General features: G+C 46.4%; 2 protein-coding genes and 1 pseudogene across 7 annotated transcripts in view; 2 read left to right on the plus strand and 1 right to left on the minus strand.

The window, feature by feature from the left end:
• Positions 1–8,883, plus strand: part of map1sa (microtubule-associated protein 1Sa) — a 9,730-nt gene extending 847 nt beyond the window's left edge. Inside the window, exons 2-7 of the mRNA XM_014967045.2 lie at positions 2,737–2,838; positions 3,377–3,459; positions 3,525–3,665; positions 3,761–6,683; positions 7,138–7,346; positions 7,425–8,883. Of these exons, the coding sequence (XP_014822531.2) occupies positions 2,737–2,838; positions 3,377–3,459; positions 3,525–3,665; positions 3,761–6,683; positions 7,138–7,346; positions 7,425–7,580 (3,614 nt within the window). The 3' untranslated portion in view covers positions 7,581–8,883. The remainder of the gene's footprint in view (positions 1–2,736; positions 2,839–3,376; positions 3,460–3,524; positions 3,666–3,760; positions 6,684–7,137; positions 7,347–7,424) is intronic.
• Positions 8,884–9,021: 138 nt separating this feature from the next.
• On the plus strand, positions 9,022–17,855 carry palm1a (paralemmin 1a). 6 transcript variants are annotated; one of them, XR_015762644.1, is made up of 12 exons: positions 9,022–9,598; positions 10,418–10,457; positions 10,962–11,042; positions 11,376–11,509; positions 11,650–11,713; positions 11,825–11,846; positions 11,912–11,980; positions 12,078–12,152; positions 14,274–14,405; positions 14,696–15,099; positions 15,795–15,886; positions 17,816–17,855. XR_015762644.1 is itself a non-coding variant. In XM_014967054.2 (10 exons), the coding sequence occupies exons 2-10, from the start codon at positions 10,422–10,424 to the stop codon at positions 15,271–15,273; spliced, it is 1,191 nt and encodes a 396-aa protein (XP_014822540.2). In that variant the 5' UTR covers positions 9,022–9,598; positions 10,418–10,421; the 3' UTR covers positions 15,274–15,497. The 6 variants fall into 6 exon arrangements, 5 of the variants coding, with proteins under 5 accessions (XP_014822540.2, XP_087860943.1, XP_087860944.1 ...); XM_014967054.2 differs by lacking the exons at positions 15,795–15,886; positions 17,816–17,855 and having other exon boundaries at positions 14,696–15,497; XM_088004817.1 differs by lacking the exons at positions 15,795–15,886; positions 17,816–17,855 and having other exon boundaries at positions 12,087–12,152; positions 14,696–15,497.
• Positions 16,654–19,762, minus strand: LOC148159896 (uncharacterized; annotated as a pseudogene).
• Between the last annotated feature and the right edge of the window lie 1,982 nt (positions 19,763–21,744).

Genomic DNA, 21,744 nt, shown 5'->3' on the forward strand with positions numbered 1-21,744 from the left:
CGTCTCCTCCTGGAGGAACCAAGGAACCTCTAGTCCATTCACTGAACCCAGTTCCCTGTAGACCCTCCCGAGCAGCAGCTCTCAGTTTGGACCCGTCTGGTTCTGTTCACTGCTGTTCTGATTGGACCTGGAGAAGAACTGGTTTTGAGCCCAGGTTCTGGAGAACCCTCTGTGGTTCTGTAGCTGCTGGACAGAAAGAGGAAGTTCTGTTTCTACATACCAACTTCCTGTTTGTTCAGGAAACGCTTGTTGGTCAAAGATAGGAAGAAAAAGCGATGGGTCACTCTGTGAGGAAACTGATGCCTAACGGGGCCTTTTGTTCAGGTTCTGTTTTTCCCGATAGTCCCTGCCTCAGTAGACTCTCTTTCCTCTAATATCTGTAAATAATAGTATTACAGGAAAACAGGACAGAAAACTCTCAAACAGAACCAGAAAGCAGATGCCGATAAGCAGCTAGCAAATTATAACCTCCAGATTATCTGCTCATCCTTTCAGTTTCATAGTTTCACATTCTGGATTATTTTAAAGTTCCATTGTTGTGATGAGAAATGGCTCCATAAACATGTGTTCACTTGAAGACAAGTTCTGGATGAACTCAGATTACAATAACATTGGAGGCCAAGAGGCTGAAGGCTGGTCCAACACACTGCCACATTTGCCAATATTTCTTTCTGACCTGATGTAAAGTGTAGCTTTTGAACTTCATGTAATTCAGCAGAAAATATTGGATTAAGTAATTTGTTGATATTGTGACACATGCAAAAATACTGTTGTTTCCATTAAAGAACACAAAAAAATCCCCTAAAAAAAATCACTTAAGTTAACCTTAGCATTTTAGCTCATTTTTACATAAAATCTAAACTTTACACACTAAATAGTGTGACAGCGATAGTCAACATGCCCCACATGCTACTGACAACATTTAAGCTAGCCTTAGCATTTTAGCTTATACATTGTTTGTGTACTGAATGGAGTCAGTCCATATTAGTCAACATAATAATGGTACTCCACATGCTGATGGCTACTTTTTACTTCACCTTAGCATTGTTGCTAATTTTCAGTTTCAGAACACAACGCTGGGTTCCCACTGACACGACTCCAACAGAAATGTTCTAGTTATTGATAAACTGCAGCTCATGCCGACCCAGGGTTCAAGGTGATCAGCGACTCCAGTGTAATTTCTGATTTCCACCCAGCTAGCTTAGCTGTGACACCAACAGGCTTTTCTCTGCCTACATCCCCCAGAATGCCAGGCATTCCTGGATCAGAGTTCAGTGACATTATCAATAGGCTTGTCGTGATAAACGATAAATCAATTAATCGCACGATAAATTAAACCTATCGACTTAATTTTAATTATCGGCTTTATCGTCTCTTCCTGCCTTTTTTCCTTTCTGTTGATGACACTGAATGAAAACAGGCTCAGCTCCGGTCTCTCCACTGACCCTCCCTTTCTCATTTCCTCAGTCTAATGTCCAGCTCACACGAGTTGTCTGCCGACTGTCGGCCCATTTTCTAAACCTGAGAGACACATTAGCAGACAGAAATCCTGAGTATAACATTCGATCAGGTTCGTCGTGCCGTGTGGTTTCCAGCCACATGGGCACAAAATAATGGCTACAAGTCCAGTTAACTAATTTTAAAACCAGGCATTAATCAATGCTTTACTAGAATCTCCCTGTGATGCATGTGGCTAGAGTCAGCGTGAAGTTCTGACTGAATGAAAATCATTATAACTTATTTATGTCACGTTAATGAAGAACAGCTGAAAACCTACCGGGTTCATCAGCTGCGGTAGCAATTTGGCTCCAACTCCTCTCCTTGTCTTTTCTATGTTCTTTGCACAAAATGTTGAATAAACATTAATGTTGTTTCCACATATCATCTCCGATGCTGGACTTCGTGTTGCGCCGTGTCAGCTGTTTGGGATTCCCCTCCGTTAATCCGGCTTTCTGATTGGCTACCTGTCACATTCAGCGTTGAACTCGGGGAAAAACCCCTGATTTAGATCGGAGCCACAACGATCTACATCACGCTGCAGGATGATCGGTTACGAAATCACCAGCGACAATCTTAGATCGGCCAACGATCCAAGATTGTTATAAGGGGAAAATGGGGGCAGAAAATCGTAAAGTATGAACTACTGCATCAGGTGGTCGGATGTGCCCGTCTTCTCTATTTAAATCTAGTGATTACTGAAGGGCAATACAGACTTCATAATCTGCACTCTTTTGGTTGAATGTAGTATTTATTCCCACTTTGGCTTCATGTTGTTTAGGTTTTATTCAAGTACGTTTCTTGTTAATGGAGACTGAGAATCCATTTTATTTTTGTTTTTGGTTGTGTTCTTTTGTTTAGTTTATTTAGAACTAAATAAACTAAACAAAAGAACACAGTGTTGTGTTCTTTGCAAGATAAAGTGTATCTACCTATGGCAGGAAATCAGAGACATTATTACGTCATTTCCATTAAATCAGTGTCAAAAGGTCTTGAAACAATATCATCGTTTATTGCAATAATTTTTTTATCGTGACAGGCCTAATTATCAACAGTCAGATGTATTTTGAATTGATATTGATCACAAGTCTATAGTGATATTGATATTGAAGCCAATGATACCAAACCAACATTTCTGATCATCCTAGTTGTCATTTTATTTACTAGTTCAGATCATGAACGACTAGGTCTGGTGATGATGATGGTGATGAAGGTGACAAGGTGGTGTCTCTGTTCCAGGCGTGCGCTGCTGGCAGGCGGATCTAGACGTTGCAGTTCTGGATCAGCAGTTAAAGCTCTTCGTGTCGAGACATTCGGCTTTTCTGTCTGAAGACATCCGAGGTGAGGAACAAAGATCCTCTATTTACACAAGGTGCTCCTCTCGATACATGGGTAGAACTATCGTGGGTGTAGTAGCCCCGCCATCATCGGGTCGGTGAAGGACAGTTGGACACCTGAGGAACTAAAGTGGGCGGAGCTTTGTGATGAGGTGGAGCATCAGGTGGAGCTTGCTGCAAGTGAGTGTAGATCAGCTGCTGCCTCAGTGTGAGCAGACCGACCAGAACCAGAACTTTACTGGCCCTCCTGCTGAAGAACGAGAGTGTGTGTGTGTGTGTGTGTGTGTGTGTGTGTGTGTGTGTGTGTGTGTGTGTGTAAGCGTGTAAGCTCATGAACCGGGTCAGCTGAGTCTCTGCTGAGCCGCCTGCAGGAACATCAGGGGCAATTCCACCGCAGTTCTGGTTCTGACCCAGTTTCTGAACCACAAGACCAATGAGCAGAACCGGGTGCTGCCATTCTGTAACCATGTTCTGGTTCTGACCCAGGGCACGGTCTGTCCAATTCTTCCTGCTGTGTAACAGACGTTCTGTTGGTCCTGCAGGTCAGCGGACCCTGCAGCACCGGGGAGAGGTTCTGGACACCCAGGTGGTTCTGAACCCGACCCAGAGCTTGGTCTGCTCAGAGGTGAGACTCTCATTGCATCTGCGTCTCCTCTGATGGACTCTAACGGACCTGTCGGTTCTGTTCAGGTCCAGCGGCTCCTCTGCGACCCGTCGCGCCACAAGCTGCTGGTTCTGGCGGGTCAGTGCGTGGAGAGCAGCGGAGAGCTGGTTCTGCAGCAGGGCGGATTCTCCAGCCGGGATCTGGCCCAGATCCTGGCCAGTGACGAGGTGAGCGGTTCTGATAATTAGAACCAGCTTGTTCTGATGGTTAGAGTCAGCTGGTTCTGGTCTGTTTGGTAATAGTTGTGTCTCTGGTGCTGCAGGTGGTGGAGCTGCTGGGTTCTACTGACCCGGTTCTGAAGGCCCGTCTCACCCTCAGCTGCCCGGCCCATTGCCTCTGGACCGACTCAGAGCTGCAGAACCTGCAGGTCCCGGTCTGTGTGCGGGTCAACCCGGGCCCAGTTCTGCCAGAGATGGAGGGCCTGCAGGAGTTCACAGAGTACCTGTCGGAGTCGCTGGAGCCCGGCTCGCCCTTTGACCTCCTGGAGCCACCCGGAACCGCTGGCTTCCTCAAGCTGTCGCGGCCCTGCTGCTACGTGTTCCCCGGTGGCCGCGGTGACTCCGCCTTCTTCGCCGTCAATGGCTTCAACATGCTGGTGAATGGCGGATCGGACCCACGCGCCTGCTTCTGGAAGTTGGTCCGGCACCTGGATCGGGTCGACTCGGTGCTGCTGACCCACATGGGTGAGGACAACCTGCCGGGCCTGAACGCGTTGCTGCTACGGAAGGCAGCCGAGCGGAACCAGGAGGACGGGGACAACCGGATGAGGAACCTGGTGTCCCCGGAGCTCGGCGTGGTGTTCTTCAACGCTCCCGGCAGACTGAAGTCCGTCCATCCAGAACCAGGCTGGCTGCGCGGCTGCGACCAGGCGGCTCTCGCCCTGTTGACCCTCCAGAAGCTGGGAGTGACTCCAGAACCTCTGAGCAGGCCTGGCGGGCCCTCCATAGAGCCACTGATCCTGTTCCAGAAGATGGGAGTGGGCCGGCTGGAGCTGTACGTTTTGAACCCGGTTCACGGGTCCAAGGACCTGGAGGCTCTGATGCAGCTGTGGCCCAACGGAGCAGACTCTGGAGCTGCTGAGCTTCCTCTGACCTGCCGGGTGTCCATCTGCGCCCTGCTGGTTTGGCACCCATTCAGAACCCAGGACCGGATTGTCCGAGTTCTCTTCCCCGGCTGCACGCCACAGGCCAAGATCCTGGATGCTCTGGACAAACTCGCTCATCTGGACTTCCTGAAACAGCCGACTGTCAGTCTGGAGGTGCTGGAAGGGTCCAAAACCCAGAAGCCACTGAGCCGCCAAGAGAGTCGCGAAAGTCTCAAGTCCCAGTCCAAAGACTTGAGACCCAACGGTGCCTTACAGAAAGATAGACGGTTTGAAGTCCGAAAACCTGAGCTGAAGACTAAGACCAAAGCAGGAGGGGACGCCATGACCAAGGATGCAGAAGAAAAAACCCAGATAAAGGACGCAGATCTGAAACCGAAGACCACAAAAGCTGCTGAGAAACCAAATTCAAAGAGGGATGGGTCAAAGGAGGACAGGAAGGATGTGAAGAAGAAGGATGAGAAGGTGTCTGCTGCTTCTGGGAAGAAGGAAGAGGCCTCGGAGAAGAAGAAGGAAGCTCCAAAGAAGGACGCCACAATTCTTAAGACCAAGAAGGAAGTGAAACCAGAACAAAAGAAAGACAACAAGAAGGACGGTAGAACCGAGGAGAAGAAACCGGCAAAGTTACCAGTTAAAGAAGTAAAGAGAACCAGTGGAACCACTTCCTTAACCGGAGCTACTGACCAAAGAAAAGCTATGGGTAAAACTGGCAGTGGGAAGAAGGGTGGGATGCTTCCAAAGAAAGATGCCTTCAACAAGGAGACGAGAGGGAAGTCGGGATCCCAGGAAAACCAGAAGACATTAACGGCTGAGGACACGACAGTGGAGTTTAACAAACTGGAGGATGCCAACGGGAACCGGGGCCCAAAGACTGCAGGGGCATCCGAGGACACTTCCCTGAATGGGAACCAGATCTCCACTACGGAGAGTCCAGAGAAGTTCCGCTCTGTTGAGACTGATTCGGTTGGCGCCACCTCACGCATCACCAGAACACCAAAAGGTGACCTCAGTGTGAACTTTGACCTCAGTCCAGCAATGTTCCGGGTTGCAGAGGGTTCTCCCAGAGTCCAGGAAGAGAAGACCCTGGAGCTGTTTTCTCCGGCAGACTCTGCTCCGACCAGTGCCGGACACACTCCCTTCCACCCGTCCCCTGAAGACACGCCGGGTCTCAGGAGCCCGGGCGCCCGGGGATCCAGTCTGGGCTTTGAAGACTACAACCAGGGCGGGTCATGCAGAACCTCGGAGGTCAGCTCCCTGCCGGAAGGTGTGGAGAACTCCACATCGTCTCAGGATAAATGCTCCAGCCTCCTGAGTCCGGCCAGGGACTCCTCCCAAACCATGACGTCCATGCCGGCGGAGGTTGGCTCCCCTCACTCCACCGAGGTTGATTATTCCCTCTCAGTCTCCTCAGAGCCGGTCCCCTCTGTCGGCACCTCAGACTGCACCAACACGGTTCTTCCTGGCGGGCCCACCCAGAACGGACGCTGTGGTTCCAGGGAGAATGTCCACGGGGTGTCGGGACTCCCCTCCGAGGTTCCCCACGATGTTGACCTCTGCCTGGTGTCCCCCTGTGAGTTCCAGCACCACCCAACTTCCGGTGCCTCACCAGACCTATCCGACAATGACCCCTCCCCTCTCACCTCGGCCTGCAGCCAGGAGACCCCACCCACTTCGGTCAGTGACACTCTGCCGACTGCCACGGACTCCGACATGCCCCCCAGCACTGAGGAGTGTTCATCCATCACCGCTGACCTGGACTCTGATGAAGACTCTGGCTTCCTCCGTCAGGCCAGTGATCTTCCCGGTCAGCATTTCCTGCGGCGGACGGGACTTGACCCACCACCAGCACCGGTTAAAGACCTGCCCCCTCTGCCGCTGCAGCGTGGCGCCTGCATGGCCGACTCTGAGACTGACCGCGCCCTTAAGGCGTCCAGCGCCAGAAAGAAGCCTCTGCAGAGAACCACATCAGGAAGCAGCCGGTCCAAAATCGGTTTCCCCGGCTCCATGAGGACCAGCCTCGACTCAAAGCCTTCGTCACGGAGTTTGCCTGGTGGATCCAAGGTCATGTCTTCAAGACTGTCAGGTAGATGAAGTCCTGAGAGTCTTTAGATGGTTTCAGCCTGATCTCTGGACAAACCAGAACCAAACAAAGAGTCAGTTTCTTATTGGAGCCTTTAGTCTCCAATCAGAAAGTCTGTTTCTTCTTTCGGTTATGTTCCTGCAGGAAACAGGAATTTATCCTCAGCTTCCATGTTCATGTTTTCAGTTTACTTTAGTCCCTATTTAAATCACACGTGATGAATGGTATGACTTCTGGTAATGTTTGGATTTGCTAATATTTATCTGGATGTCAACTAATTTCTCCTTTGGGATTAATAATGTAGAATCTGATTCTCACTCTGCAATCTGGTGGTTTAGAAAATCCCTTTGGCTCCCTCTGCTGGTCTCTGACTGACACATCCTCACCTGCTCCATCTCACCTGTTGACCAAAACACTGCTTCCTCTGAAACAACCCTCTTTGTTCGGTTCATGCCAGGTTCTGCTGGTCCTGAAGGTCCTGTGGTTTATGTGGACCTGGCTTACCTGCCGTCTGGCTCCGCCTCCTCCACCATCGACCACGGCCTGTTCAAACGTCTACGTGCTTCGTATTACATCATCAGCGGCGACGACCACGCGAAGGAGGCGGCGATGAGGAGAATCCTAGACGGCCTGCTGGCGGGGAAGAGCACCTGGCCCGACGATCCGGTGGGTGGCGCCATCCCGAACTTCCTCTCCTCCAGATTGGAGCTTCCCTCTGATCCGTTTGTCCACCCTCACTTTCAGGTGACCCTCATCCCCACCTTTGACTCGCTGGCCATGCATGAGTGGTACCAGGAGACGCACGAGCGGCAGCAGCAGCTGGCGGTGACGGTGCTGGGCAGCAACAGCACCGTCGCCATGCAGGACGAGACCTTCCCCGCCTGCAAGGTGGAGTTCTGAGCCAGGCTCCGCCCACCTCCTGGCAGGACGCAGCAGCTGTACCTACTGAGCATGCTCAGTTAGAAACGTTTGCTCCCTACTTTCTTCACCTGTGTGACATCATGGTCCCCCTCACACTCACCCCCCACTGGATCAGAACCAGCAGCTAGAACCCGTCCTGTGGATCAGAACATGGATGGTTGAGCCGTTTTGACTAAAACAGTTTGGATTATGATTAGCATTAAACGCTACGATTAGCCCGCCGTTCAGTGTCAGCATCATGTTAAAATCTTGTTCCCTGATGAAATCAGTCATCGACATAATCACCACGTAGCTGCACTGTTTCCACGGCAACGCCACTAAAGCTACAAAACGCTACATTTATCACACATCCCACTTTCACCGCAGGAGCAGAGGTGAAACATCGAAATGAAACATTATAAAAAACACAGTAAAGAATCATCGACCAAATCATTGTAACAATATAAATATATATATATATATATATATATATATATATATATATATATATATAAATAAAAACCTGACGCATTAAAATGAAACGCTGTAAAGAAATGTAGACAGGAAGAAAACCCAACTGGATAGCCGGGCTAATGCTAATGCTAAAGCTAATGCTAAGCTAGTGACTATTCGTCATCGTGAAGAGCAGAACTTTTTATTAAGTGTAAGCCAATAAGCTGCTGAGCTGAGCCAGCTCTGCTAGTTCTGCATGTTCCAATGCCAACACTGATATTAACAGCCACGCTGGTTCTGCTATGGTTCTGGTTCCGACCGACCCAGTCGATCCCTAGGTCTTCATCTGCTGATGAACTGGGACTCTGCTTCTGACTCGCCAACTGCTGAACAGAACCCAGTAATCATGGTTGTGCTGCGGTTCTGAAAGTCTCAGGTTCTGTTAGCGGTTCTGTTCCTCCTGAAGGTTCTAACCCGGTAGGTGGTTGAACTGTTTTCTGGTCGGTTCTGATGCCTCCCCAGGTTCCGTCCACGCTGCCTCCGGCTGCAGCAGCAGTGCATCCTGGGAGCTGTAGTCAGTGTTTCTGCCTGTTTTAGTGAATCCTGACTGAATTCGCCTATTTATTTAATTTAACTGTGATGTCACAAAGTGTCCTTTAGGGCGGCGCCGTCCGTCCGGGCCGCTCGCCGCCTCTTAAAGCTGCAGACTGTTTTTATGCTCTTGATGGAACCAGAACCTGCTAATGTGGTTCTGGAGTGCCGTTGGATCCTTTAACCCCGCCCCTTCACCTGTCTGCTTCCTGGAACACTAAGGATGACCTTTCAGAATAAAAGTAGCTGTTGAACAGAATCTGTGTGGACTTTTATTTTGAAAGAGTGGCGTTTCAGAAAGTTTGATTTCCATCGGATCGTCGGATGCCCAGCAGAACCAGACAGAGCGCCGGGTACCTGGCCAGGTGAGTAGAACCAGAGGTGCTCTGGTATCGGGTACAGAGCGGTTCTGGTTCTAGTCTGTGATGGGTTCTGGCCGGGTCTCAGACCCTCAAAAGAGATGGAAGAACTGGTTCTGATCCGTTCAGAATGTTTCTCTTTCAGCCAGTAATCAGTTCATCGTGGTTTGGGCGGTTTGGGCTTTCTGCAGCAGGTTCTTCAGCTGCTGGTCGGTTCTGGTCCGAACCCAGTTAAACAGGAAGTCAATCAGAGAATGACAAACAGCTTCAGTTACTTTTATATTTTATAATTATTTGAAAACATCCAGTTTTAAAGAATTATTAGATTCATTTTTTTCTTAGTCTCTCTGAGTCCCCCTGGTGGCTCCCAGCGGAAACCACTGGTAACCTCTGACCTCCTGATCCTGGGTCTGGTCCTCTAAACTTTGACCCCACAGTCAGAGCTGCTCCTTCCGGAAGATGAACAGAACCTGGTGGAGGTTCTGGATCAGGATGATCTCCGGTTCTGGGTCCAGTCGGAACCGCTCCGTCATGGCGGAACCCTGAAGCCCCGCCCCGTACCCTCCCCTTCCGGTGGGCGGGGCCTGTTTTGACTCGGCTGGTTCTGCTGCAGTGGTGAGTCAATCTTCATCTCTCCTCTTCTTCTTCTTCTTCTTCTGTTGTTTTTAAATATTTTTACTTTGATTTATTTCGGATTAATTGCGCCCGTGCGTCTATACGTGCATGCGCTGTGACGTCATTGTGCGGCACCGGACTTTGCAGCAGAACCGATCCCGGTCCGGTTCGAGGCGGGTCGGAACCGAGCGTCACTCCGGGCCAGGATTTACTTTTCGAGCGGAATGATCCGATCAGGGATCAATGAGCTGCAGCTGGTATCAGTTATTGATCAGTTTACTGACATTGATGTGACGCATCAAGGTGGACACCTGCAGGCAGCACGACTTCCGGTGAGGTTTTCAAAACAAAAGCGGAGGGGGGTGTAGGCCCTCCACCCCCCTCCGCTCCACCACAGCTGGTGTTCCACAGGCCCAGCGGCTCTCTGAGGTCATCTCACCTGGAGGTCAAAGTTCATGGTGAGCTCAGCTGCAGGAACATCAGCAGAGGTTCTGATCCGACCTCCTGCAACCTCAGGGGGGTCAGATGAGGTTCTGGAGTCCAGCAGAAACTCTCTGGTGCTGTTCTGACTCTTATTTTGAAAGGATCTTCCTGTTTCCTGATGGGTGGGATGGAGCTTCTGGTCAGAACCAGAGCAGGCCAATTTTGACCCTCTGGCTGTGGTTCTGGTCCTGAACAGCCAAGTAAAAAACGTAGTTTCTCTTGATCCGAACAATCAGAACCGGATCGGTTCTGATTGCTGTGAGGACTCAGAACCTGAACCTGAACTTTGGGTTTACCATCAGAACCAAGTGTGACCCAACTCTTTTTGTGTTTCAGCACCATGGAGGCTCATCAGAACCGTCTGCAGCAGCTGGCGGTGAGTTCTGAACAGAACCGACCCAAAAGAACTAGAACTGGTCCTCACTGCGAACCAGTCCGCTCATCAATTAAGCTGATTGAAAACCAAACGGACTTCAATCAGAACCGGTCGGTACCCTACCCGTTCTGTGTGGGTTCCGACCAGGTCGGAGGTCAGGCTCTTTGAAGGTTCCGTAGAACTGGACCGGGTTTAGCCTGGTTCTCAGGAGAAATGGGCTGGTTCTCTGCCTCCAGCGGTTGGGTCCGATTGATGCTGGTATTGATCCGGTATGGATGCAGTCCGGGAAGATTCTGCATTCAAACCGGGCCAGCTTTATTCAGAACCACTCGGAGACAAATGCACTGGCAGTCTGCCAGCACCGCCAGTGCCTCCGCCCTTTCAAAATCACAGCCTCAGATACACACAACCTCTGACAGCAGGGCACTGACAAGTTGTGAGAAGTTCTGGTTCTGGTTCTGGTTCACTGAGGCCAAACTGACTCAGTCTCCCATCATACCTCAGGAAAACAGGAAGTGGCAGACGGAGATGGAGAATAAGCGGCGCCAGCTGGAGGATGAACGGAGAGCTCTGCAGCACCTGAAGGTTGGTTCTACTGGTAACCAAGGCAACTCACCAGATGTCTGCAGGCTTTGATTGGCCAAGGTCAAAGGTCAAATTGTTTTTAAGTTAAAAAAAAGTCCATTTGAGTGCAAGTCTTAACCCTTCTTTCAAACATCGGATTGTGGCTTATGTCTGAGTGGGCGTGGCCTAAATGGAGCTGGTGTTCATTCTGTTGTTCAAAACAAACATGGCTGCCAAGTCAGTCTGGGTAAGAGTACCAGCAGCTGGTACCATTTGCTAGTACCAGCAGACGGTACCAACAACAGAGCCATGTTGTCTGTTGTCACCTGAAGGTGTCGCTGTGTCTGTCTTCAGTCAAAGGTTCTGAGGGAGCGCTGGCTGCTGGAAGGACCTGCTGGACCGGACCAGAACCAGGACCCAGACCAGGTCCAGAGTCAGCTGGAGGAGGACGAGGCCAGAACCAGAACCCTGGAAGAGTCCATCAGGAGGTCTGATCTGGTTTCACAGCGACTTTACTAGTCCTTCATTATACTACGTTAATTTGTGAGTTTATTGATTGGTTTGTTTATTTTCATTAATTTCTGTTTATTTTTGTTTATTTCTGTTTATTTTTGCTTTTTGCCTGCAGGTTGGAGCAGGAAGTTTCTAGTCTGGAAACTGGACTTGTCTCTCAGACCATAACACACTCTGTTGTGAGTAACTACGCTCGCTCAATCTCACTGGGATTGTTTTATTTTGAAATGTCTCAGCTGTTTCATGTGTGTTTGTGGAGGGTAACTTCCTGTCTCTGTTTGTGCCTCCAGGTGATGTCAACACCTGACCCAGGTAACTACTTATTCTCTGCTTCTTGCTGTGTTGCTTCTACACATCTAATTCATGTCTCTGATCAGCTGTTGAGGTCAAAGGTCACAGCAGAATGGAGCAGGGCGGAGCTAAGCCGTCAGGTCAGGTGATCCAAGGTGGGAGCGGTTACACCAATCAGGATACAGTAATCCGATTGCAGTAAAGAATGATGACATCACATTCTGTCTCTGTCTTCCCCATTTGTCCCGTGAGACCATGCAGAGGTCAAAGTTCAAAAAAGTCTTAAAGTCAGTAAATCAAGAGAAGCCCGGGGTGAGATGAAGAAAGGTGAGTCAGATGTCCAGCATGTAATCTCCAGGTAAACTACACCTGAACAGGCCAGCAGGTGATCTACACCCTAATAATGTGTTAACTACAAGTTTATTACATGTTAACTACTGGTTAAGCTGTTACAGGTTTTACAATGGCAAACCAACAGGTGACCTCACATTAGCATGGCTTTTCAGGTTTAAAACATGCTCACTACAGCTCTGCACTGTGTTAACTATATGTTTATAACATGGTAACAGATTTACAAAGTGTTAACGGCATAGCATGTTAATTACAGGATTATTACTAGTATTGTGCGATGATGACCATAGTTTTAATGTCTTTACAGGTTTACAATATGATAACTACAAGTGTTGTGTTAACTGTAGGTTTATAACATGATAAATAGTTGCATTAACATATTACGTACAGCTTTATGGACCTGCTAACACACATGTGTCAAACTCAAGGCCCGCGGGTCACATGTGGCCCGCCATGCCATTTTATGTGGCCCCCCCAGCATTTTATAGGCCGATGATTGACTTAAAATACGTTTTTGAGCACGAATTGACTACAAACTACATTTCCCACAATGCATTCCGATTGTTACCAGCCAACATTACGGCTTCTCGCCACTAGAGAGCAGCAGAGTCACCTCAAGCTGCTTATTGATTTTCCCAGCGAATAAAACTGAGACATCGACAAGCTAACATCAAAACGTCCAAGAAAAGAAAAATCGATTTACAAGTAAGACTGTGAATGAAGATGTGTGAGTTGGTGTCAGGGCGGCAGGTGGCGCTAGACTTATTTTGTTATCCATTATCTTGACCGACAACATAAAAAAAATTCGGTCATGCACTATTTTTATCCGTGAAATTACACTCATATTAACATCGGCTATTTAGTCGCATTTCATGCGGTTTAGTTAATATTCACCGTGAATCCAGATCCCATCACAGATTAAGCAGATAAATGCATCTACATCTAAGCAACTTCACTTAAATTAATGTTACTTCACCCGCTGGGGTCTGAACGCACTTCCTCCTGGTTCCCGGTCTGCAGAAAAATCCGCCGCGTCCGCAGTGGTTGAGCAGCGGACTGCGTATGTTACAGTCAAATTAACTTTTGCATCGTCATTTATTTCCTCAAGATAAAGTACCGGCTCCTCAAATGGATCCTCAACGTTGCATTCTCTTTAGTTTTCTCTGTAATGGAGACTTGAATTCAACGCTCCATTTCAACCAAAGGTTTGTAATGCGCTTCCTAACCAGACGCTCCAAAGCGTCCGGTCCATAACTCTTCAACACGCTGTCAGCTCCCGGTCAGAAAGACGCATTTAGTTCAGAGACCATGAGATGATATTCAGAAAGGATTTTTAATTAATTGATTTCAGTTGCCTCTGAGACTAAATCTTTGCGTAAAGTCTATAATGTCTGCCCATGTGATTGTTTTTATTATTTGTTTGCTTACCTTTAAACACTGATTTAAATATTGTAATTTTTAAACTGAGCAGTAATTTTACATCCATGGAAACTCAAATGTAATATTTAAAACTTAAATACATAAAATCAGTTATTTAACTATATGAGATGTTTAATTTATTTTTAACATTGTATTTTTATACATTTATGCTAGGGCTGCCCAAGTCTAGTTTTCCAGAGCTACCATCTGCAGCTTTAGATGCATTCCTTCTCTAACACACCTGGACCATTGATAAGCCTCTACAGAACTGAATGAGGGAAGTCAACCTTTTGTCTGGGGTGTTTTAGCAGGGATGCACTCCTGATTTGTACCGTCAATGTGGCCCGTTGAGGGGGGCCAATATGCTGCAGTGGCCCTCGGTGAAATTGAGTTTGACACCCCTGTGCTAACAGATTTGTAGCCATAGCCACCATTAGCTTTCTGTCAATATGTTGTAATTCAGTTCCAGTTTAGAAATGCATACCAGGTGATCCAGACTGCTGGTTCAGGAGGTCAGAGGTCAGGGTGGTGGTGACATCATGAGTTCATGGTTAGCATCTTTCTCTAACAGCTCTTTGTTTCTGTGCTAACTCTTGTTTCATGCTGTACCTCCTTCACACTCTTAACCATGTGCATCCTTCTCTGACTACTTCCTGTCCTCCACTTCCTGTCCTCCAGCCATGTACTCAGTGGAGATTAAAGTAGAGCGGGACAGAGTGACGGGGGAAACCAGAGTTCTTTCCACTAACACCAAACTTCCTGTTGACCTCTCTGACCAAGGGGTCAAAGTTTATGAAGATGAACAGAAAGGTGAGATTTAACAGAAAGCTGAGGGTGCTTTAGGAGAAGAGACAAGGGGCCTGAGGAAGAGGAAGAGGAAGATGGCTTCATATATAACATGAAAACTTCTGGTTGTTATGACTCTATGTCCTTCTCCTAAAGTTGCTGCTGGCATCACAATGATGCAGCTGAGGGCAGCGCTGCAGTGGTGCATGGCGTGATGTCATCCAGTGCTGCATTGCTATTGGTCCTTCAGCAGCAGGTGTGTCTAGTGTCCCTCTAATGTCCCCGTCTCTGTCCCGTCCCGTCCCTGTCCCCAGTGGTCCATGAGATGAACGGGGACGATGCTCACCTGCTCAGCTCCGTTGAGGTGGAGGAGCTCATTCACAAAGCTGATGAGGCCTCGGTGATGTCACACTCCGTCACCACGGCAACCTCCCTGCCAACAGGAGAAGTCCTGAGAGAGTCGGGCCTTCCGGCAGAACCAGAACCAGGGTCCACATGGACCCCCAGCCATGCCCTGGCTGCCACCACAGAGATCACGGGGCTGGAGGCAGTGGCCGGCGGGGAGCCAGAGGTGGCGGAGGCCAGCGCTGAGAACCCGGTTACCATGGTGTTCATGGGATACCAGGAGGTGGAGGACGAGGACCAGACCAGGAAGGTTCTGGGGCTGCAGGGCACGGTGAAGGCGGAGCTGGTGCTCATCGATGACGGAGATGGAAAGGTAGATCCACCTGCCTCTGCTGCCCCGCCCTCTGCTGCCCCGCCCTCTGCTGCCCCGCCCACACCAACCAAAGCTCCAGAAACGGTGATGGCGAGCAACGGAGAGGCGGCGGTGGAGGGAAGGGCGGTAGCAGGGAAGAAGAAGCAGCCGTGTAAATGCTGCAGCATCATGTGATCATCATGTGACTGAGACTGAACTAACGCCGCCCACTCTGCCTTTCCCTTTAACAACATGACATCACTTCCTGTTTTCTGCTGTCACTTCAACACACCTGCTGTTTCCTGCTGAGAACACTTAAGTACATTAGCATTAGCATGTTAGCATTCCACTCTCCAGGTGTGTTCACCTGTATGCCTGTCTGTTTTCTAAAAGAGGAAATAAACTGGAGTTACCGTGAAGCAGTGTGTGTGTGTGTGTGAGTTGTTGACTGGTGATACTGGTGATACTGGGGTTCCAGCTACTCCCAGCCTTGGTGGCTCTCAGATTGTTTCTCATTTTCTGGGTTTTTTCTCTCTGATGGCCTGGTTGGGTGTTCTGGCCATCAGAACACCCAACCTCACAGCAGAACCAAAGCCAGAACCGGGTAGTGTACTGCCTCAGTTAGCGGACCCAGACTGTGACTCCATCAGAACCCGTGGCTCCATGCAGACCGGCCGGCAGCGCCATCAGCTCTTCCTGTTTCTCTTCTTCTACAGAACCTGTAGGTGGGCACCAGCGCCTGGGACCTGCTGTCACCATGGTAACCACCAGGCGGAGGCCACCCTGGAGGTCATCTGTCACGATGAAGGTCTCCCTGCTGCACCCTCTTCACCTTCTTCTTCTCTTCCATTGATTTTTTTTTTCTCTGACCTTTGACCTCTTGGTGTCTTTTCTGGATTCTCTCTTATCCTCTGAACTGTAAGTCATGGATCTTGTCAGCTGCTTTCTGAACGTAATGGATCCAGTTTATTCTGATCAGACTGGTCAAAGAAGAGCCATGGGTCCCCCAATGGGGCCCATTGTGACCCCAATGGGGCCTGTGCAGCTGGAAACGGCTTAGATTCGGGACCATTGCACTCCAGAATTGAAGGGAGCGCTTCCTGTATGTAACAGTCACCGTTTCTATTTTCTCTTTAAATCTGTGATACATCTTCATCTTTAGGAAGGAGTTTCACTCTCAGCATGCATTTGAACTTCTGTCTTTTATTTACTTCAGCTCAACTCACAGTTCTTAAATTCTGTATCTTCTAAATCTGCTCCCTAGTTACATCTTTTCAGGTCTATTACTGCCTCTGGTGGTGTGAGTTGGTAACACAACTGATATCACTAAGTCAGAATACAAGTCTTTATTATTAATTCTGGCATTAATAATATGGCACCATAGAAGATACATTCTCTAATAAAACAACATAATGTTTTAATTTTCTTAAGGATGTAGAGCCTGTCCAACTTCTCATTAATGCAAATGCAGAATCATCCAATCACATGGTAGCATCTCAAATGCATTTAGGCATGTAGACATGGTCAAGACGATCTGCTGCAGTTCAAACCGAGCATCACTCAAATAACCACTCGTTACAACCGAGGTGTGCAGAAGAGCATCTCTAAACGCACAACACGTCGAACCTTGAGGCAGATGGGCTACAGCAGCAGATAACCACACCGGCTGTCAGCTAAGAACAGGAAACTGAGGCTACAATTCACACAATCGTCAACAAAACTGGACAATAGAAAATTGGAAAAACGTTACCAGATGAGCAGTTCCGGCCCAAGCCTCCATGGGGCCCTAAGCGAAATGTGGTTTTGGGACCCTCTAGTTCTGCTGCCAATGTGGACTGGCTGCATTCAGCAGTCCCATCATTAGATCATTCACACACCTGCTATAAACTGATTGCATCTCTAGCAGTGCTGTTTACACTGTTTACATGATCAAAAGCCTTAGTGGAGTCTAAAAAACCGTAGAATTTTTGCTATTATAATTATTCAGTAACTCTTTTAGGCCATATATACACAAATCAGTACCATGCTTGGACTTGAACCCAAATGATTATCTGTAGACATTACTGTCTTAGCAAATTTTGGCAAAAGAATTAGTTCAAAGACTTTAGATCGTGTACTTGCTAATGCAATAGGTCTATAATTATCAGAGCTGCTGATTTTTCCAGCTTTGTTTTTAATCACAGGAGATAAGAATAACATTCATCAAGGTATCAGGAATAAAACCATGCATAATAAAACCGGTGAAACACAAGGCAAGAAGAGGGGCTACCCTCGAACATGCAAACTTGAGATGTTCAGCTGAAATAAGATCTGTTCCTATAGATTTATTTACGGACAGATATTTAATTGCCTGATAGACCTCGTGTGTTTTGATAGTTTCTACAGTGGTAATGTAACATAGTTAAAATGGTTCAGGTTAAATCCTGCTAAAATGCACCATCTGCTGGTAAAAAGCTGTATTGCATTCACCCTAGAAAGAGCGGGGTATTATGGGTAATCCTCAGAGCCGTGAGGATCACTGACGAGGTAACGTGTCTCTGCTATGTGATAAAGAAATATTATTTATGCATTTTGTGAAGTGTGTTTGTGGTTTTCGTTTTTGTATATTGTTTAAATATGTTCGGTCTGGGTCACGCTAGTTCTGTTATGTCGTTTTTGTCGTGTTTGAGAATGTTTAGTTCGTGGGAAAGTGCAGTGGGAATTTCCCACGTGGTAACATTTTGGCTCCTCCTTGCAGGAGCTGGTTTATCCCAGACTGACCTCACCTCCATGCCCGTTCTGTGAAATGCAGGTATGTTTTACCAAATCTCCTGTAGCAGATGGTTAGCATGACACTGAGTTTTATATTAACAGTTTTATATAATGATATGGTTCATTTATGTTTCTGCATTGTTCTAAAATGCAATGTTATATAAACTAAAATATAAAAATGGCATCCAGTAAATAAAATGTCAGCATTTTATTTTATTTTTCAGAACATTTTAATTAGTTACTTTATTTTCTCTGAAAAAGACACTCACTGGTTGTTCTTTTAGTGTAAAACAAAATCCACTATGCGATCACTGTAATTTTAAATGATTTTTGTGGTTACTGTATTATGGGTAATCCTCAGAGCCATGAGGATCACCGATGAGGAGCTGGTTTTATCCCAGACTGACCTCACCTCCATGCCCGTTGTGTGAAATGCAGATGGAGAATTAAAGAAACAGCTGATGCCAACTTGAGCAGCTCCTTGTCGTTCATTGCCACTGATAGAAGCCACCAGAACCACATAGGCCACACTAACCTGGTCAACCTGGAAGGGTTCACTCTGAACACAGGTGAATAGCTTCCTGTAATGGTGTTGCCAAAAATCTACAATCATATTCGCCCCTGAAGTGCCATCGACAGTGCAAGGGAGAGAGGATTTACTATTACTGATAGTTTTAACCTCTTTCCAAAAGTCTTTAGTGTCTTTACCTACAAGCTTTCTTGCCAAGGAATCAGCCCTGATGGTTTGCTCATTCTGTCTAATGAAGCATAGTGCATATTTGTATTTTGCATTACATAACTTTTTCTGTTCAAATATAGGGCCCTGCCTAGGTTTACCTGCTAGAGCCCAAGAAGTAGTAGCTTCACAGGTTTCGCTGTGGTATGTAGACACATATGTGTTCCAACCTGGTCTATTTTTAATCTTCATACTACCTTTATTATAAGGCAGGCTAGCTCCCAATAACGCTTCCATTATGTCAGAATAAAATATGTTCAATATCAGAGCAGTTACAGTCTATACAAGTAACTGCCTCTCTTGGTAGTTTAATGGCACATAACAATTGATCAGTTTGGGCATAGTAACGGGCTATTTGTTCAGTAGATATAGAAGACCAGTCTATACATGTCTGATTATGATTGCTGTTTGCATATACAATTGCGGGTATATGATCAAATCTAATGGACACCTCGAAGGGGATGTGATCAACAGTGGACACATTGTATAAGATATTAATGTAAAATAAAGCAGCATGAGCATCTGCTGTAGTGATACAGTGGTCCAACCAAGACGTAGTATGCCAAGCTTCACTTATATAGGTGTAACTTGCAGCTGGCAAAAGTTCTTTACTTGACAATATTAGATTAGAATTTGTACAAAAATGATTCAGGTGTTTAGAAAACAGCGAATTTTAATTTGATATTACTGCATTCATGTCACCCATAACATAAATACTTTTTGACTTCTCATTTTGCATAAAAGAACTAATGTAAGCAAGTTTACTAAGGTATTCTTCATTATGATGACATTCATGTGGAGTATAGACATTTAAAATAATAAATTCTTTGTCATGCTGTTTCACGTGTACTGCAATACACCAGTCCACACCTAATCTAATGACATTTATCACTGAGTCCAGGCTTTTTTTCCATAATATAACCACTCCTCCTGGTACCCTTCCTCTTTTAATTCCCAAACTGAGGTCAGTAGAAGATTCTCCAGCACCCAGGAAACTGTCATTAATAGAGTTTAGTCCTTTTAAATCCTGTTTGGGTAAAAAAAAGTTTCTTGCAAGCACAAGATGTCACAGTGCAGCAACAACTGGTCGACAACCAAACGTCGAGGTTTATCATCTGCACTCTGCCCTAAGCGCAGGCCACAATAGTTGTAAGAGATTACTTTAATGTCCATAATATTTATGACGATGTCAAACATTGAGAAGTTTTAATTGTTGTTATCAAACGCTATCAAACTCGGCATTTTGAAGCCAAAAATACCTCAGAAATATACAGAGTCATCATGAGAATCAACTCATTTAAAGTTAAAACTCAGTTTCACACAAACACAAAGACCCTAGCATAAATGTTTGGCTGTTGAACTGGACCGTTCCAGCTCGCTATCAAGCTAATTTTATATTTTCATATCCGTTTATTTACGTTTGTCGTGTTTTGATCAGGAAATGACAAAGCCACCTAATTTTTTACAAACATCTGCATTACGGACCCCATTTGATTGTCACTTGTTAATCTTAATGCGGCTTGTTCTGTTTTTAATTTTTTTTCTCTTTGTCAACAGCCTGCAAACTGTTTCCCAGTAGAGAACACACGGACAAATACTGTAGATATGGCTCATAGTCTGTTGGTGGCATCTGACAGTAATGTAGGAACGTTTATTATTATAATTTCGGCTTGTCAGTTTGGATATCACCACCAACAACATTAGCTGTTAACTTTATATCATTTAGATGAGATTTTATTACAGTACAACTTATCGACATTACTTGATGTTCCTTTCTATTTGGACACGTAAACACCACAAGCAACACCATCAGGTATGTGAGTTAAATTTAATTAAATATGATGATAACCACCTCATTGTTTAGCGACACTTACTGTGGGTAGAAAGTGTCGCTAAGCAATGCGACACTTACTACTTACCTTTTGCTTACCTGTAATGTAAGCAACTTGCATAACAGGTGCTTGAGAGTCAATTCCAATGTTTTTCTGATCAGTGCTGGTTACAAAAAGCAGAAACTATCTATTTAGGTTTACATTGCGGCTATTCATGAGTTGGAATTAATGTATTCTGGTGAACCTGAATGCGAATGGGATTGTGTTACTCATTGATCTGGTTATGCTCAAATGCGGTGTTTTCGAAGCGCAGTGCATGCTGTTCTTTAGAAAATTGTTTTGAAACATACATTTCAGATCTAACATTAAACATATTTGCGTCAAATGGGATTTATAGTCAAGTTTTGGAAACGTTTTTTTCACGCAAGTAGCATTTTTCAACAGGCATCGACACAGCCACCTACAATTTAGAAACATCTGCGGTGCGCATAGGTTTCAACCAGTTAATTTAGCCACCAGTTGATCCATAACACCGGAGCTTTGGACGTTTGGATGCTCATTATGGCTCATGATACCTGCGAAGCATGCTGTACCTACTGCGGCCACCAGGGGGCGCCAAGAGCATTTTTTTTCTTTTATCCATAAAATAATGATTTCTACATACATTATCAAATATATATTATTGTAAAAACAAATCACTTTATGGTGAAATTGTGTGTTTTTGATATTATAATGACATAGAAATTATTATTACAAAAAAAAAAAAATAAATCAGCTCCACTGAAGGACCCCTTAGTGTCCTTGGGGCCCTAAGCGGCTGCTTAGTTTGCTTATTCCTTGGCCGGCCCTGCTGATGAGACTGGATTTCTGCTGCAACATTCAGATGGTCGGGTCAGAATTTGGTGTCAACAACATGAAAGCGTGGATCCATCCTGCCTGGTACCAACGGTTCAGACTGGTGCTGGCAGCACACTGGGATATTTTCCTATTCTAAATCTCACCTGTCATAAAGTTCAGCTGCTGCCACCTGCAGGCAGCTGCGTGTGTTAAAGTTCAGATCCTGAGTTTACAGTTTCTGATGTTAAAATTTTTAAGACCGTCAGGATCAGAACTGGAACGTTTGGACCCACTGAGGATCCAGTTCAGTGTGTTGAAGGCTTAGTTTAGTGTGGTACATCCCAGTTGCTTTGGTTGACTGAGGTCTTAGTTCACATAGCACACACATTCTGCTGAAATGGGTCAGCAGGAAGTCCAAGTCGCATTGCCAGCTGGTCCAGTAAACATGGTGGTCCTGACAGGAAGTGAAGTCAGAACCAAGTCCCGACATGGATAGAAATACAAACCTGT

The sequence above is a fragment of the Poecilia mexicana genome, unplaced genomic scaffold, assembly GCF_051168715.1.
Source record: "Poecilia mexicana isolate PSO_F unplaced genomic scaffold, ASM5116871v1 scaffold_4, whole genome shotgun sequence".
NCBI lineage: Eukaryota > Metazoa > Chordata > Actinopteri > Cyprinodontiformes > Poeciliidae > Poecilia > Poecilia mexicana.